Here is a 17118-nt window from a genome sequence, read left to right on the forward strand (position 1 = left end):
AATCTAAGTTGTTATAAGAAGGTTTGCACTGCTCCTCTAGATTCTTTAGTATGACTTCTGCCTTATCTACATCTGTGTGAACTAAGTCCTGGTTTGTGAACTATCCCCCAGATAGAGTGATCAATAAGTGAGATAGAGGCTCGATACAAAATAAATAACGGAAAAAACTCGCGTAGAAAGATTATTTAATAGTATAATTTTCGCCTGTGTGTCACAGGCATCTTCAGTACATTAAATTAAACACTAACTGACAATTCCAAAAAGCGCCACCTAAGTAGCTGGTGTAAGATAACTAAAAAGGTCAATAACTTTCCTAAAAAAAAAAAAAAATACAATAAAATCAGCTAATCTTTCCTAACTTTTTATTGTATTAATTTTTTTTATTTTTTTATTTTTATTTTTTTTTTTAGGAAAGTTATTGACCTTTTTAGTTATCTTACACCAGCTACTTAGGTTGCGCTTTTTGGAATTGTCAGTTAGTGTTTAATTTAATGTACTGAAGATGCCTGTGACACACAGGCGAAAATTATACTATTAAATAATCTTTCTACGTGAGTTTTTTCCGTTATTTATTTTGTATCAATATGTCTACTCACGGCTTACCTCTTTTAAGAGATAGAGGCTATTTATGGCTAACTTTTTATCCCAAACTTGGTTTCTATGAGTTTTAAGCACATCTCTTACAGCCCCATTCAATCTATTAAGAACTGTTTTGTCCCGAGGAGCGTGAGTGTTACAAAATCTCTTCCTAGCTCTGTTCTTCTCTCTGATCAGGTCCATAATATCCTCAGACAAATGACCAGGCTTGGAAACAGGTTTGTGGAAGGTTGCAACCTTAAAGTTATTAGCAGACTTAATCTGTTGGGTGAGGCTAGTCTCCTGGTTAAATACTATCTACTCATATCTAACTTGTGATTGTGAGAATTACAAAGCAATTTCCCTACTGAGTATTCCAAGTAAGTATAACTGTGAGGAGACTAAGAAAAATTGTGAAGAGAAACTTGAAGAACATTAGGGTCAAGCAAAATAGGGTTTGTCAGGATCAAATTTTTACTATAAGAATTAGTTGAGATAACTTAAAATATAAGTCTGTATTTAAATGCTCTAGACTTGCACAAGACAAACATCAAGTGTCGAGAGCAACAGGTAATCTACATTTCAGTTGTCAGCAATTAGAATTGAAAGCTGTACAGAAATATGATATAAATCAGGTACTAGTCAAAGGCAAACAGTACTTCTTATTCATTTTCTGTATGAAACCATATTATCTTGATGGACCTACAATTTCAGTCAGGATTTCTCCATGCCTGCAGGTTGTAAAGAGTCCAGCTATTACTGTCTTGAGCTTTTCTTCTCCATTTTCTTCCAACTTTCTTGATCATTGGGTCTTCCTACCTTAAGGCTGGTTTTCCAGCTTTCCGTTTGGTATCTCTTGGATACCAATTTGTTACTCTGACTGACCATCTGTTGTCTCTCATTCTGGCGAGATATCCTGCCCATCTACTTTTGCTGTTGTAGATTGCTTTTATTACGTCTTTGAGTCCAGACTTCTTCCTGATTTCTGTGACCACAGAAGATACTTGTATCTTATGTGGTCTATTTTATTTCTATTGCACATTCTTCTTTCTATTGCATGTTGAGTTGTTATTAAGCTTTATTCTTCTTTTAAAGTTGTGTTCCATGTTTCACTGACATAAGTTAATGCTGGTAGGATGTGACTATTGAAAAAATGGGCTCTTATTTCTATATCTATGTTTTGATTGTAATTGTTGATTTTATTTTGTTGAAGGTTTTGTTGCTATTTCATTGGATATGTCATTATTCATTTTTATGGACTGTCAAGTAGATGTAATCTTCAACTTTTTCAATGGTGTGGGATTCTAGCATGATTATATAATTTTTAAAGTATTCTTTTTATGGCTATTTAGCCTATTTTTGTTTAGGAGTATCCCTTTTTTTTTTTAAATGTCATTGGCTTTTTACCAAATTTTTAGGACATTACTGATGTTTTAAAGACAGATCTATGAAGAATATATAAGAAGAATAATTCGGACATACCTTTGTAGGATGTTGCTGGTTGTCTTCTTATTCAGCAGCATCCAGCGATATACATTTATCTGCTGTTAAATGTTTGAGTGAAAGGAAGGGGATTGGAAATGTGGGGATAGAGAGAGGTATGGTAGAATTAATGGTGAGGCAAGAGGTGTGGGAATTTTAAACCCAAGTTTTTTTAAGGGTGGGCAGAGAATTCTTTGGGAGAGAGGTGAAAGATAGAAATTTTTAGGGAAGGAGAAGGATATGATGGGATAAGATCAGTGGTGGGAGTAAGGTGTGAGCCGTTTCAATGGTGTGTTGTCTTCCGAGCTCCTGGGGGGGAAGTGGAGGCTATGTCATGTCTGCTTGGTGTTTTTGTCTTTGGTGTGTCTGTGTTGTATGAAGTCGTTACCTAATTTTTGATTTGGAGCTTCCATCTCTTGGAGATTATGTAGGGGCGGTGGATGTTTGAGTTTTTGTCATATTTTATGGCTATCATCATTTTCGATATTCTAAGCAACGTTTTGTTTTCCTGTATGTCTATTATTATGGCTTTGTCGATTTGTGGGGTATGCTTCTGAACAGAAGCATACCCCACATACTCCTTGTTCTATTAAAGCTGGAATACTGTGTGATGTTCAACAGTGTCAAATGCCTTTTTAAAATCTATAAAAAGAAACAAAGTAGCATCTAGTATTCTCTGCATCTTTCTGTTAGTTGATAGTTTTAATGTGGCCTATTGTCAAAAAGCCTTTTTTCAAAACTGGCCTGTTCTTTGCAGCTATTTTCATGGATGAAGGTTTGTATTCTGTTTAGGATGACTCTGGCAAATATTTTATATCTATGTGATAATAGACAGATGGGTTTGTAATTACTGATGTCTTCTTTATTACCTTTTTTTATGCAGAATTATGGTCTTTGATGTTTTTCATTCAGTAGGTGCTTTCCTTAATTGTATATATCAAGTAAGTCTTTCTGCTAGAGCTTTAAAGAGTACTTGTCCACCCATTTTTAATTCACCAGATTTTATACCATCAATTCCTGGTGATTGATCAGTTTTCATATGGTGGATAACCATTTTTACTTCTTCAGGTAGGACAGATGGTATTTCCAAATTTTCATCTAGTACCAGAGCTGCGACTACTTGTTTAGATGAATAAAGGTTCTCATAAAACGATTTTTTTATTTTTTACATTTCACTTCTGTGTGCATTTCCTTGATTGTCTATGAAGGCTGATGGTAGTGGTTGCTTTAGACTTATTTCTTAATATCCCCCCCCCCCTCCAGGATGAGTTATCCAAAATATGTAAGAATATTGTTCCTCATAGGTGTACTGTGGATAAGATAAGCAGCCCTAACTACAACCTAGCTAGAAATCAGCAGCTATATTCAAGGATCTGGTAAGTCTTTTTTTTTGTCAACATAAAGAAAATGCAACCTAATTGAGAACATCACTTGTGATGCAGAAGACATTTCAGTCACTTTTGACTTATTTGTCCTAAAACCACAGAATAATTAAGTCACTGCTTGGCTGATGGAAACAGTTTAAAAGGCTGTTAATGTATTATACCCACACTCCTAGAATTTATGGTCTGCCAAAAATACACAAAACAAACACATCACTGTGGCCAATTGTTGAAGGATTCAACAGCCCTAATTTGTTACAGCCAAGCAACTAATTCGTAGGTCATTCTCCTACTACATAAAAAAAAAAATAACTTTATAAACAAAACTAAGAATATGACACTCAACAAGGATTTATTAGTCAGCTTTGATGTAAGTGCCCTTTTCATAAATGCCCTGATCAATGAATTTTTCTCCTACAGGAAATATTTCCATCCAATATCATGGGCCACTTTGCCTGTGTACTTTGCTCCAGTTATTTCATGTGGTAAAATAATTTCTACCTACAAAAAGAAGGCAAGGCCATGGGCTCACCAGAAAGAAGTGTTTGCTATTTGCTTTTAAAATTCTTAATCCTTTATGGACTACAAGTATTGTGAGCAAGATTAGAATTATCTGGCATTCTTGTTTGCATGTAAACTATTTATGTGAAAAGTTAGTGATAACAAATACTTCAAAATTTATCTTCTGAATCAGTGCAATTGGAAAAAGCCAGTTTGAATGGAAAAACATTCAAATCTTTAAGGAAAAGGACTTAACTAGGACTGAATAATAATAATAATAAAAGATTTAAAGGAAATAGGTTTCAAATAGTTGGTGGCATTAGTAAAACAACAAAGACAACTGAATTTGATGAAATGAGGCAAAGTGTTTTAGACTGAAAAGTACAAGGAGAAGCTTTTCCACCAGTGTCATCATTTGAAATGAAAAGAGACAAAGTACGTAATTAGAAGAGAAATGATTAAAGAAGGTATGGTTTGTCAGAATGCAGATTAAAAATGGGCATAGTCAAGTTAGAAACTAAGACCATATATTTTTCAAGTAGTTATGGAAGGTCTGCTTTTTTTCTATACAGTCTAATCCTCTTTGAATTTATTGATTGTTGTTTATGGTTATGCCAAAATTTATAAGGACATGGAAAATACAATAATGACTTCATTGCAAAAAAACCATACATATGGTGAATTTCACAAGACCCACTCTGCAAATAGCTGCTTCAGTATTTGGACTCCTTTCAGGAACACCAGGAAGAATAGAAACAGTAAAAAAAAAGAAGCTAGATAGTGTATTTTAGAAGCCTCGTAAAACACATTATCTATCAGCCAATATATGGAATAATTTTTAAGCTGGTACCCTTGAAAAAAAAAGGAAATTTTGAGTCTCAACAGTGATATCACTGCTGAATACCAATTGGGCTTCACTGAAGTTCAGAATGCACCAATCTGAACTTCAGTGAAGCCCAATTGGTATTCAGTAGTATTATGTTATCCTTAATATTGATTCCATTAGCATTTTTTAACTTTCAAGGTGTAGGCCCAGTTAGGCAATGCAAATTGGGCTTTCTATTTTAAGCTATCTATGGTTTCATTCTAGGGCCAATAGTAACTACATCTCCAACCAGACAGACCAGGCTTCCTTGGGTGACGATTCCTACTTCTGTTATGAAACATAAGGACATTCTTTGCATTCTTGTGACTGAATTGAGATGATGCAGTATTAAATATACCACATGGCCCACTTTCATGTCTTCAATGTGTCATTCAAGAATGTTTTTATGATATTCTCAAAGCAACATAACTGCCATATTCCAGTTTTGTCTTCATCTCTCACGCATACAGAAATTTTTTTAGGAATATGCTATTTTTAATGCATGCATGGTAGCACATATATCTGTATCATTAAATCTACCAATACATATATAGATGAAGTTAATAAATGCCAAATCAAAAAATCTAATAAAAATGAGTCCTATGTATTTTTGTTAAAACCACAGTTCATATATATATATATATATATATATATATATGAACTGTGTGTGTATATATACACACACACATATATATATTATGTAATAATATTCAGCAGACAGTAAACATGTAAGAAACATTACTTACCTGAGAAGTAAATTTTACTACTCTTGAAGAAAATTTTCCTTTTTGCTTTATAATATAAGTTAGCCTGTCTACTCCCCCAGCTTCCAGTAGAAGACGAGCAAAGTCACTATTTTTTACTATGACTTCATTCAAGGTTGCTAAAACAGCTGCAATAGTATCATCTGATGTTCCTCCATCATGCTGTGAGTTACCATTTGGTAGTTTTTGAACAAGATCTCGCATTGCATATTTTCCTAAAATAATATGTCTGACTATTAATGGCCATAATTGTGATATTAAATGATTAATTTTTTTATACTTAAATTTTTTAGTTTTCCTCATTTGTTGCTATTTTTTTTTATTTTAAATGAGGTTTGAGTTTGGTACTTAATTATGAATTTATTCTTTTCATTAAACACACAAATGTGTATATGGATGAACTATCAAGTAATTTATGATTCATATCCATGCTATTTCAATACCATCCATGTAATTATTAATATGAAAACTTAAGTTTAAGGGAGATAGTAAATCCCGTATTATTCTACAGCCGGGTATAAAACTCGGATCGAAATCCTAGAGTTTCATGCCGAAAAAACTATCGGTGAGCCCAAGTGTAAGTAATCACTTGGGTAGTATAACACCAGGGCAACTCAGAGCAAGCTCCGTCACTGTCCTTAATATTCTCTCATAAAGTAAAACGCAGCTCCTAGGAGATGTATTACTGTTTTACATTATGAGAAGAGGTCACTACCCAGACCAGTTTCAGCCCTTTTTGAGGTCTCATCAATGAGTAGGTAGACCTGGAATATCAAGGTTTTAAGTGAACCGAACTTACATATACCTCTACTAACGAATTGCTAAACAGGTGTACTTATATATTGTTATTACTACTATAACAAGCCAAAAGGCTATTTTACCGGCAACATTACCGTTTGGCTTGTTATAGTAGCAATAACAATATATAAGTACGCCAGTTCAGCAATTCGTTAGTAGAGGTATATGTAAGTTTGGTTCACTTAAAACCTTGATATTCCAGGTCTACCTACTCACTGATGAGACCTCAAAAAGGGTTGAAACCAGTCTAGGTAGTGACCTCTTCTCATAATGTAAAACAGTAATACATCTCCTAGGAGCTGCGTTTTACATTATGAGAGAATATTAAGGACAGTGACGGAGCTTGCACCTTTGCTCCGAGTTGCCCTGGTGTTGTACTACCCAAGTGATTACTTACACTTGGGCTCGCTGATAGTTTTTTCGGCATGAAACTCTAGAATTTCAATCTGAGGTTTGTACCCAGCTGTAGAATAATACGGGATTTACCATCTCCCTTAAACTTAACTTATGTCGCTGGTAAAATAGCCTTTTGGCTTGTTATAGTAGTAATATGAAAACTTGTCAAGAACAGTTAGGTGGTTAATGAGAGGATATCTAAAAAGTGTTCCAGGCATTTAGAAAAAATGCAATTAACAAACACTATACATGACATGAAAGTTGTAGAGGTCAGTTAGAATACAGTACTGGATTGATGAAAATGGAATCTTTAGGTAATTTTTTCAGTATTATTGTTGCATTTTATAATTGCTTGAAAACCATAGTAGACAGAGACCTATTCCTTCTTTCAGCATTAGGTCCAACGTGCCTTTTAAAAACTTCCTATGCTGTGGGGATATGACTGTCAATGAATATTTTTTCTACTTCTTTTTCTTCGAAATGATTCTTTTACTCATTGCAAGAAGCTACTCTGATATAGATCAACGAAATGATATAGAAATGTTAAATGAGTACTACAAGTAAAACAATTTTACAAGAAATTTGAATGTGTCTCTCTTTCAATATTTTCAAATTGCGCTATATATTATTTATTCTGTTTTTCACCACAAAAAAGAATTTGAACTTTGGAAGCATGTTTATCAATCCTAAACATTCGTTAGGTCTAATAACATTAGTGCCCTCCTATAGCAAGGATTAGGACAGAAAAAAAAAACTATTATACTTTTCTTGAAAAGTTTGAGGAATGCTTCATGAAGAAAGCTATTCCAAAAATAAGACTGAATGAAAAAAAAAAAAAAAAAAAGAGGGATTTGATTGGTTGCAGATGGACCATGAAAGGATGGTGAGCAGCTGCTACTGATGTTTTAATAGGCTTTTTATTTATTTATTTATTTATTTTTAAATAGTGATCTCATACAAGAGAGATTGTTCAGCCTATATTGTTCTGCCCTTCCATAGTACTTGCTAACACTGGATTTGATGACTAAGGATTGTATTCCTTAGGAAATATATAAAAGGGAAGACGGTTCCAAAGCATGTCAGTGAAATGAATGAGGAAACAATTTGTTCTCTTAGTTTGAAGGAACTGTTGAAAACTGCTGCTGCACATGATTTATAAGATAAGAGTGGTAATATTGGTAGAGAATTCAAAGAGCAGAAACAATGTCTGTGTAAAAGACAACACAGCAGAATGGCAAGAAATGAATCATTAATCAACATAATTGCTTTATTTGGTACTGAGTCAAGTATTTTTAGGGAGCTCTTAGGAGCACAATTCCAAATGTGAGAACAGTATTCAATAGCTGAATGGATTTATGATCTGTAGAAATTAAAGTTGTGTGAGAGGTGAAGTAATGCCCAAGTGAAAGAAGGAAAAAAATTACTTTTTTTTTTTTGGTACCATAGAGACAATATTTATATGTTTACATCAAGAAGAGTCTTAATATCCACATCTCGAGAAATCAAAAGCAAGTTTTTTTTTCTCTCCTCCCCTCTTAAGAAATAAGAATTAGGTTTTACAGCATTAAAATTAAGAACTCCTTTCTTCTAACCATACTTTTGACAACACCAAAGCTCTACATAAAATGAGGTTTCTCTTTATCTCTTCTTGAAAAAAAAAAAAAAAAAAATCACATTTGACATTCATAGAGGCTGTATGGTCACTCCCATACCTCACCAGGTTTTGGGAGTGAAGCCTTCTGCTAGAAGTGGTAGGGTTGCAGATACCCTTTCCACACAGAGTTAGTAGGACAATCACAAACATCCATGCTCATGGTGGGATTTGAACCTGCAGCCTCTTTGTTGGAGAGCAGATACGCTAACCACTCAGCCAACCAGGCTGGCTCCTCTTCTTGAGATACCTCAAATCTTTGTTGACAAACATTAAAAATATTATTCTGCATCATCCAAAAAATTAGAGTTTTCACTTTTTCTAAATGCATTTCTTTGTTTCTGTCAAACTATTTCTCTATAAATTAGTAAATCCACTCAAACATGGAATACTGTTCTCACATTTGGAGTGGTTTCTCTAAGAGCTTCCTAAAAATATTTTTAGGGAGCACCCTAGTGACTATAGTCAAAAAATTGCCAACTGGAGCAGATCACCAAAATGCAGAAGTAGGTGAAAGTACAGAGGGACCCAGCATTAATGGAAAAGTTCGAGGCTAAAGATCTACACTGTATCACTATCACATGTAATGTGTCCAGAGAAAAATTGCTAATCTAGCAGCATAAAACTAATCACGAGTTCAAAACCTTATCAACTACAGTAGATTTCAAGAACAGTCATAACATTATCAAGACATTTTTCAAAGGTGAGTGACATTAGCAAAATCCCCTATTGATGGAAGGTGACAAAAACAATTCTGTCAACTATGAGTTGAGAGGCTTTAAGGTAGTATAGATGTGCATTAATAGTATTATACATTACATTAAAAAGATTGCGGTGAGAGGAACTGGAAGATAATTTGATGGCAAAGATGTCTCCTTTCTTAGGAATGAGTTGAACATGAGTTACTTTACAGACTGCAAGACAGACAGACAGCAAAACATACTGATGGAAAACAATAATCCAACCAAGTCAGATCAGTGCATTTGGCATTCCTATAATGTCAGCAATATGATGAGAAGGGCTGCAAGAGTAATGCTCCATGGAAGCAGAAATCATCATTAGATTATGATCCGAGTTGTCTAAAACATTTGAAGTATACTTTAAAGCGTTGCTAATGAAGCAAGCAAGAGATCTAGAGTTCGTTGCAAAAATTATGGAAACAACTACTGTGTTAGAGAAAAACTTTAGTTTAATATAAACCAAAATAATCACTTGATGTTTCTATCTTTACATTAAGGTCATCATCTGGTATGCCAGGAAACAAGATGCACTACAATCTACATGGTATGATAAAGTTACATTGATTTGGTCAACTGTTAAAACCACTGGCCTGGTGGAAAAAACCTTACTACATTAATGCTAGATGCGCCTGTTAATATTATTATCTATTTGTTAGAAAAATAAATTAAGCTATATGTTAAAAGTTTTTTCCCCCACTTGGTTAGACTATAATAAATTTAGTTTAATCCTTTATCGAAGTGTAAGCAAACAAAGTTTGCGCCTGAAGTATCTTCAAGACTGAGGCAACTCATGGTAAAGGGAGAGCTTGGTCCACCTTTACCAGGAGTTGCCTCAGTCCTGAAGATACTTCAGGTGCAAACTTTATTTGCTTACACTTGGATAAAGAATTAAACTAAATTTATTATAGTATAACCAAGTGGGAAAAAAAAAAACTTCCAACATCTTTTTCTAAATCCAGAGTAATTTAATAATAAGGTGAGACACCTTTTGGCAACTCTTATAGGTAAATATGACTTCTCCATTGCTTCCATCTTAGTATCACCACCTCTGGGTCTGGCTCCCACTGATGAGACCTCAATAAAGGTCGAAACCAGTCTGGGTAGTGGCCCTTCCCTTAATGCATAACATTATATATGTCCACAAGGAGATGTGCATTGCATTATGGGAGATACTAAGACAAGTAGTGATGAGAGCTTGGTCCACCTTTACCACGAGTTGCCTCGGTCCTGAAGATACTTTAGGAGCAAACTTTGTTTGCTTACACTTGGATAAAGGATTAAACTAAATTTATTATAAAATTAAGCTAGAGAGTAACATGTTAACAAAGTTACTCATAAGTACACATATAAATTAAACCAAACAGTATGGATGGTGCCAATAAAAGTTGAAATAATTGTTTAGAGTCCTAAAGTCAGGGTTTGCTGGAAAACTTGAACTAAGTGGGCTGAATGTGTGCCATTAAAATTCTTGGGATTTTTACACCACTATTATTAAGAATTAGTATGGTTAATAAAAATTTCACAGGCTTCTTAAATTTGCATTCATACCAGGTTTTTGTATAATGTAAAGAACAGGTACTTTTCCAATCAAATTTCGTGTAGTGTATTAAGAGCATGATCTAAGAGCCTGCTTCACCAAAATTATTAAATTTAATGTTTTTTTTGTTTTTTTTTTTTTTTCTGGATAGGGATTGTATGTCCAGTTTCCTCAAGGTAAGTCACAGGTGCAATAAATATAATAAACTCCAGGGTGAGCCAATTGGAGAGATGATTCAAGTTTTCCAGCAAATCCTGAATTTAGGATTCTAAACAATTATTTCAACCATTATTGGCCACCATCCATACGGTTTGGTTAAATTTATATATATATATATATATATATACACACACACACATATATGAATAAATTTGTTAGCATGTTGCTCTCTAGCTTAATTTATATTTGTAACCAAACCAAATAGATAATATTAACATCACACTAGTATTGATGTAGTAAGGTGTTTTTTTTCCACCAGAGGTCAGGCCAGTGGTTTTAACAGTTGACAATCAATGTAACTTCAGCATACCATGTAGATTGTAATGCAACTTGTTTCTTTGTATATATGTGGATACTCCAGATGATGTTTTTAATGTGAAGGTCAAAACATCGAGTGATTATTTTGGTTTATATTAAACTGAAGTTTTTCTCTAACACTGTAGTTGTTACTGTGTTTTTTTCGAGATTTTTAGATAAAGATTAAAAAGATGAGGTAACTCTCAGGAATTCCACAACTTAGGCTAGGGATGTATCTAGGACCACCACTGACTCGCAAATGCGCAGGTGTATGTAGAGGATTTTATTGTTTCAGACAAATCAGATTTCAATGGAATTTAGCACACTCCAAATTGTGGTGGTAAAAACATGAATTCCATCATTAATTTGACCTTTTGATATTCTTTTCCTTCCACTCCTGCACAGATGACCAAAGAAAAATCATCTTCTTTACCTGGAATACTATATCGTATGTTTCTTATGGCATTCTGCATGAAAGAAATCAGAAGAATCTTGAAAATCTTGGATATCGAAAAAAAGACTTCTGGCCCATTGGAACCAGAAACTTTTTTTTTTTTTTTTTTGGTATGCACCAGTTGTGCTCAAAAGACTTGCTCCTGAACTAACACCTGTTCTTTATCATCTATATATTATATTACACTTGGCTGGCATCCACCTAACAGCACAGAAGTAGGCTTACAGCCAATTCAAAAGAGGCAGTAAGTGTCTACTATCAAACTGTTCACCTATTACTCTCACTTCAGTGTTGTCTATAGCAATGGAGAAGGCCATCAACAGTTAAACAGGATTTTGCCAAAAGATCCAAAACAGATCTCCCTTCCTCCATCACCCACCTTCAGATATGTGCCATGGAAAGGTTTGAAAAACTGCACTGTTGAACTTGACATTAACAAGACACTTGATTGGGTTTGGCATCGATTTGGTATTTGATACCTCAGCAAAAACAAGACAAGAAACTCAAATAAAATTTTACAAAGTAATGGCCACTCCCATTCTATTATATGGTTCAGAAACATGGACTGCTAAAAGAATGATGAAAGCAAAATACAAGCTGCAGAGATGAGATTTTTAAGAGCAATTAAAGGATGCACAAAATTGGACCATATAAGAAATTAAGACATCAAAAAAGAACTAGATATTTATGATATAAATGAAAAGATCAAGAAATATAGAGAGACATGGAAAGAACATCTATTTAGGATGGAAAGATATTGGCTACCAAAAGAGGTGGATAGATATAGATCAAAGGGAAAAAGAGACAGATAGAAAGACCAGTGAAGCCAAAACAGGTAAATGCATAATCCTTGATGAGAAGAAGGTATCCTCTTTTCAGATTTTCTTACCAATGCAGGTGTTCCATGGGGTTTTGTTATTTCATCCATCCTCTTTTTCATATACATAAATGATATGCTCTTAATGACTTCAAACCTTATTCAGAGTTTTGATGATAGCACTCTGCTCATCCCATTCATATGACAAACCTTTCAGTATAGGTTGATATCTATCCTTTTAGGATAGATATCAAAACGTGGTATACAGAGGAGCAGAATCTAGGCAAAAGCTGGATTATTGCTAGTGGTGTGCCGCAAGTTCTAGTGCTAGGGCTACAACTGTTTAATTTCTACATAAATGATATTGGAAATAACTTCAAAGTTAATATTCAGTTGTTTGATGATGATGCAAAATTAGGTAGAGTAATCAGACTACCTAATTTTGGAGGAAGTACAATACAAAATATTAGATTCGCAAGCAATATTAGCTAATACTGAAGATGAACTACAGCACCTAATGCAAAATTTTTAAAGTATATGCAAGAAATATGGTATGAAAATTAACACAAAGAAAACAAAAGTGATGAGAATCTCCAGGAAACCAGGAAGTATCAAGGTGTTGTTGAATGGAAAAAGTGTAGAGCAAGTGAGAAAATACAAATACCTTAGTAGTGTAATACAAGAAAATGTGACATGGAAATAAAAGAAAGAATTAACAAAGGAAAATATGCATTTTATAGCAAGAAAATTTTTTATTAATAAGATGAATACAAATTTAAAGAAAGGCTTATTAAATGTTATATTTGGAGTATGACCTTATATGGGTCAAGAAGTATGACAATTGGGAAGAAAGCTAAAATGTTGGAAGCATTGGAAATGTGGTTATGGAAAAGAATAGAGAAAATAAAGTGGACCAAAAAAAATTACCAATGAAGAAGTATTATAAAGAGTTGAAAAAGAAAAATTTACTACAGACCATAAGACTAACAATGAAAACACGAATTTATATTTTCAAAATTATTTTTAATTTTCAACATAATCTCCCTTAAGACTAATACATTTATTCCAGCGATGCTCCAGCGCCATTATCCTGTCCCTGTAGTGGTTCCCAGCAAGATCTGCAAAATATCCTTCTACAGCTGCAATCACTTCTTGATTCAAAGAAAAACGCTGACCAGGACAAAGAGTTTTAGTTTCGGGAAGAGATAGAAGTCAGAGGGAGCCAAATCTGGGGAATAAGGTGGATGTTCCAATAATTCATAGTGCAGATCCCTTAATTTTCCCATTGCCAAAACACCTTTGTGGGCAGATGCACTGTCCTGAAGAAAGATGATTTTTTTCTTCTTCTGCAAACCGGGTCTTTTCTCATGAATTTTTTCGTCTAGTCTGGTTTAAAGATCGGAATAATATTTGCCAGTTATTGTTTTACCCTTTTCAAGATAATTAATAAACAAAATGCCTTTAGCATCCCAAAACACCGATGCCATGACCTTTCCTGCTGATGGAACAGACTTTGTCTTCTTTGGTGCTGAACAACTGGCTTCTGTCCACTGTTTTGACTGCTATTTGGATTTTGTTGTGTACTGGTGAATCCAAGTCTCATCCACAGTAATAAATAGAAGCATAAAATCAGTTTTATTCTTGTTAAAACACTCCAAACGCTGTTCAGAGATTTTCATGCGAGTTGGTTTTTGATCTGCTGTGAGCAAGCACAGCACCCTTCTTGCGCAAAGCTTTTTCATTTACAATTCTTCATGCAAAATATATCCTACATGTTCTTTTGAAATGCCTATAGTCTCAGCAATTTCACGCACTTTGACTCACTGGTCATCCAATACCATATCGTGCACCTGATCAATGATTTCTGGTGTTGTTGCAGTTTTTGGATGTCCTTTACATGGATCATCTTTAAGGCTGGTATGGCCACATTTAAACTCAGCAGCCCATTTCTTAATTGTTGAAAACAAAGTAGAAGAGTGACCATAAACTTTTATGAACCTTCGAATGAATTTCTTTTGGTGTTAAACCTTCTTTTACAAAGAATTTTATAACATCACGATACTCTCAATTTTATCCATTTCAAGGGATACAGACAACACTTTTGCTTCAGACAGCTGTATAAAACAAACTACTGACTTGCAATTTCACATAGATGCTTATGACAGATGTACCAACTTAGAAAAAAAAAAAAAAAATCTTGCCATCTATGGTCGAAGCTGAGAACTTTTCAGACCACCCTCTTATTAAGAGTAGACAGCCTACTAAAAAAGAATGATAAAAGGGAAAATTGAAGAAAAGCAGCCAAGAGGAAAGAGACAACTAATGATGCTTGATGATATAATGGGCACAAGAGGATATCAAGAAATGAAGGAGGAAAACAAGAGACAGAGGAAATTGGAGGAGGAGAATTTGCTGAGATATACCACTGGACTTGTCAAGAGACAGAACACTAATGATGATGAATAGTTAATCAAGATGATATGGGAAGCTTGCAGGATGATTTAATTAGGATATCAGTGTGGGCAAAAGATAATAGGTATCAGTTTAATGTGGAGAAATGCAAGTTATAGATTTTGAAATAAATACATTACAAACTGTATACCACATTCTTAGAGCCATAATCTGGGAAACAGATGAAGCTAGGGATTTAGGGGTGGTGGTAGACAGAGAGTTGAAGTTTAGAGGACATATTGCTAACGCAGTTCATAAGATTACTTGGTTATTGAAGAACATACTAACAACTGGAGATAAGGAAATTATTCTTCTTTATAAGGCCCTGATATGTCTACATCTGGATTACTGTTGCTCAGGTCTGGTCTCCTGAGAATGAGGAAGTGGTGGAGATAATTCAGAGGTGAACAACCAAGATGATGAGTGGTCTGTTGAATGTTATCTATGAGGATAGATTGAGGGTGTGTGGATTACAGAAGTTGGTTGATAGGAGGGAAAAAAAAGTGGATATGGTAGAAATATTTAAGTTACTTAAAGAGTTTTATAGGATTGATGCAGGGGAAATGTTTCAGCACTTGACTAGAGGGGCAGAACAAGAGGTCATCATCCCTGGAAGTTGAGTAAAAGCGTGGTTAGTAGGGGCATGAGGACTAGATTTTTTGCTTGGAGAGATGTTAATAATGGTTGCCAGAGACAGCTGTTAGCACTTTGTTCATGGGTTCAAGATGAGGTATGACAAATTGTGTAATGGTTTGGGTCTCTTGCGATGAGTCCATGGAGGTGCCTGCACAATAATAATAATGCTAATAAGCATAAAGTTATGCACTTTGGCATGATGAAATTTGCAATGACATATTACATTAGCATGATTAGGCTACAAGAAACTGATGAGGCCAGGGATATTGGCATAATGGTAGATAGGAATTTGAAGTTCAAAGGTTATATAACAAAAAATGCAAATACAACTCAAAGGATAATAGCGATATTGAAGAGATCCTTGAGAGAACATATCCTGCACAAGCCGGTGTACTTTTGGTGCTAGGAAATTGGCAGTGACTTTGACTGTTGTTTAATCTAAGTCTTGGCTCTGGATTAGTCCAAAGGGAGTGGAAAGAGAGGAAAATAATTCCACTGCATAATGTACGTTCCAAGACTAATGTAGAAAATTACCAACCAATCAAGATATCAGGTGTTGTAGTCAAGGCACTGGAAAAAGTTGGTGAAGAGCAAAATATAGGATTGGGTAAACAGAAATGAGAAACTATATTGGGAGACAATATGGTTTTGTGTGGATAAGTCATGCCTCAGTAACTTGCTTATGTTTTATAATACTATGACAGCTGAGTTGGATAAAGGTAATGGGATTACAGTGATATACTGCTGGACTTTGCAAAGGCTTTTCATAGGATACCACATGGAATTCTAATTAATAAATTGCAGCACATATGGATGGATATAAAGTTGGTGGTATGGATAAGATGGTAGTTGATTGAGAGATATCAGATAGTAGTTTATTCAGGAGTAGCATCCAGAAGAAGGCCTGTGACTAGTGGCATGCCACAAGATTGTTCTTGAGCTGCTACTGTTTCATTTGTACATTAATGATATAAGAAAGAATGTGAGAATTGTTCAATTGTTTGCCGATGATGCAAAGTTGGGTAGGGCAATTGTTAATACAAATGATGTTAAAATTTTGCTGGATGATTTTAATAGACTAGCAGTCTGGGCAAAGAAGAATGGATGGATGTCAGTTCAATGTGGCAAAAAGTGTATGGTTATGTATTTTAAGGTGAAAAGATTACCAGCTGTGTACCACATTGATGAAAACATACTCTATGAAACTGAAGCTAGAGATTCCATGGATAAGGCGTTACAGGGTGTCCCAAAATTCACGCAAGATTTAAATTTAGCGCCATTTGTGCGGTAAAGTGTTGTCAACGAGAAAAAAAAGACAGTGTGACAGCTAACAGTTCAGGGTTATTAAAAATGGAGCGCTACACGAAAGAACAACACATTTTCATTGTTGAGCAATATTTTAAAAATAATGAAAGTTTGGCAGCTACAGTTTGCAATTTTTGTACAAAATATGGTCGGAATAGTGATTTAACTTCATCAACTGTGAAAAGATTAATTAAAAAATTCAAGGAAACTGGATCAATTAGTGATCTTATACACTCTGGCCATCCTT

General features: G+C 34.5%; 1 protein-coding gene across 6 annotated transcripts in view; it reads right to left on the bottom strand.

The window, feature by feature from the left end:
- The window catches only part of LOC150108619 (catenin delta-2-like), a 593872-nt gene that overhangs the window by 129929 nt on the left and 446825 nt on the right, over positions 1-17118 (bottom strand). For all 6 annotated transcript variants that reach the window (XM_090390888.1, XM_090390887.1, XM_090390891.1 and 3 more), the window contains one exon: positions 5553-5785. In XM_090390888.1, coding sequence (XP_090247014.1) covers positions 5553-5785 — 233 coding nt within the window. The remainder of the gene's footprint in view (positions 1-5552; positions 5786-17118) is intronic.

The sequence above is a fragment of the Typopeltis vanoorti genome, chromosome 3 (assembly GCF_054136105.1).
Source record: "Typopeltis vanoorti isolate ZY-2024b chromosome 3, IOZ_Tvanoo_1.0, whole genome shotgun sequence".
Classification (NCBI taxonomy): Eukaryota; Metazoa; Arthropoda; class Arachnida; order Uropygi; family Thelyphonidae; genus Typopeltis; species Typopeltis vanoorti.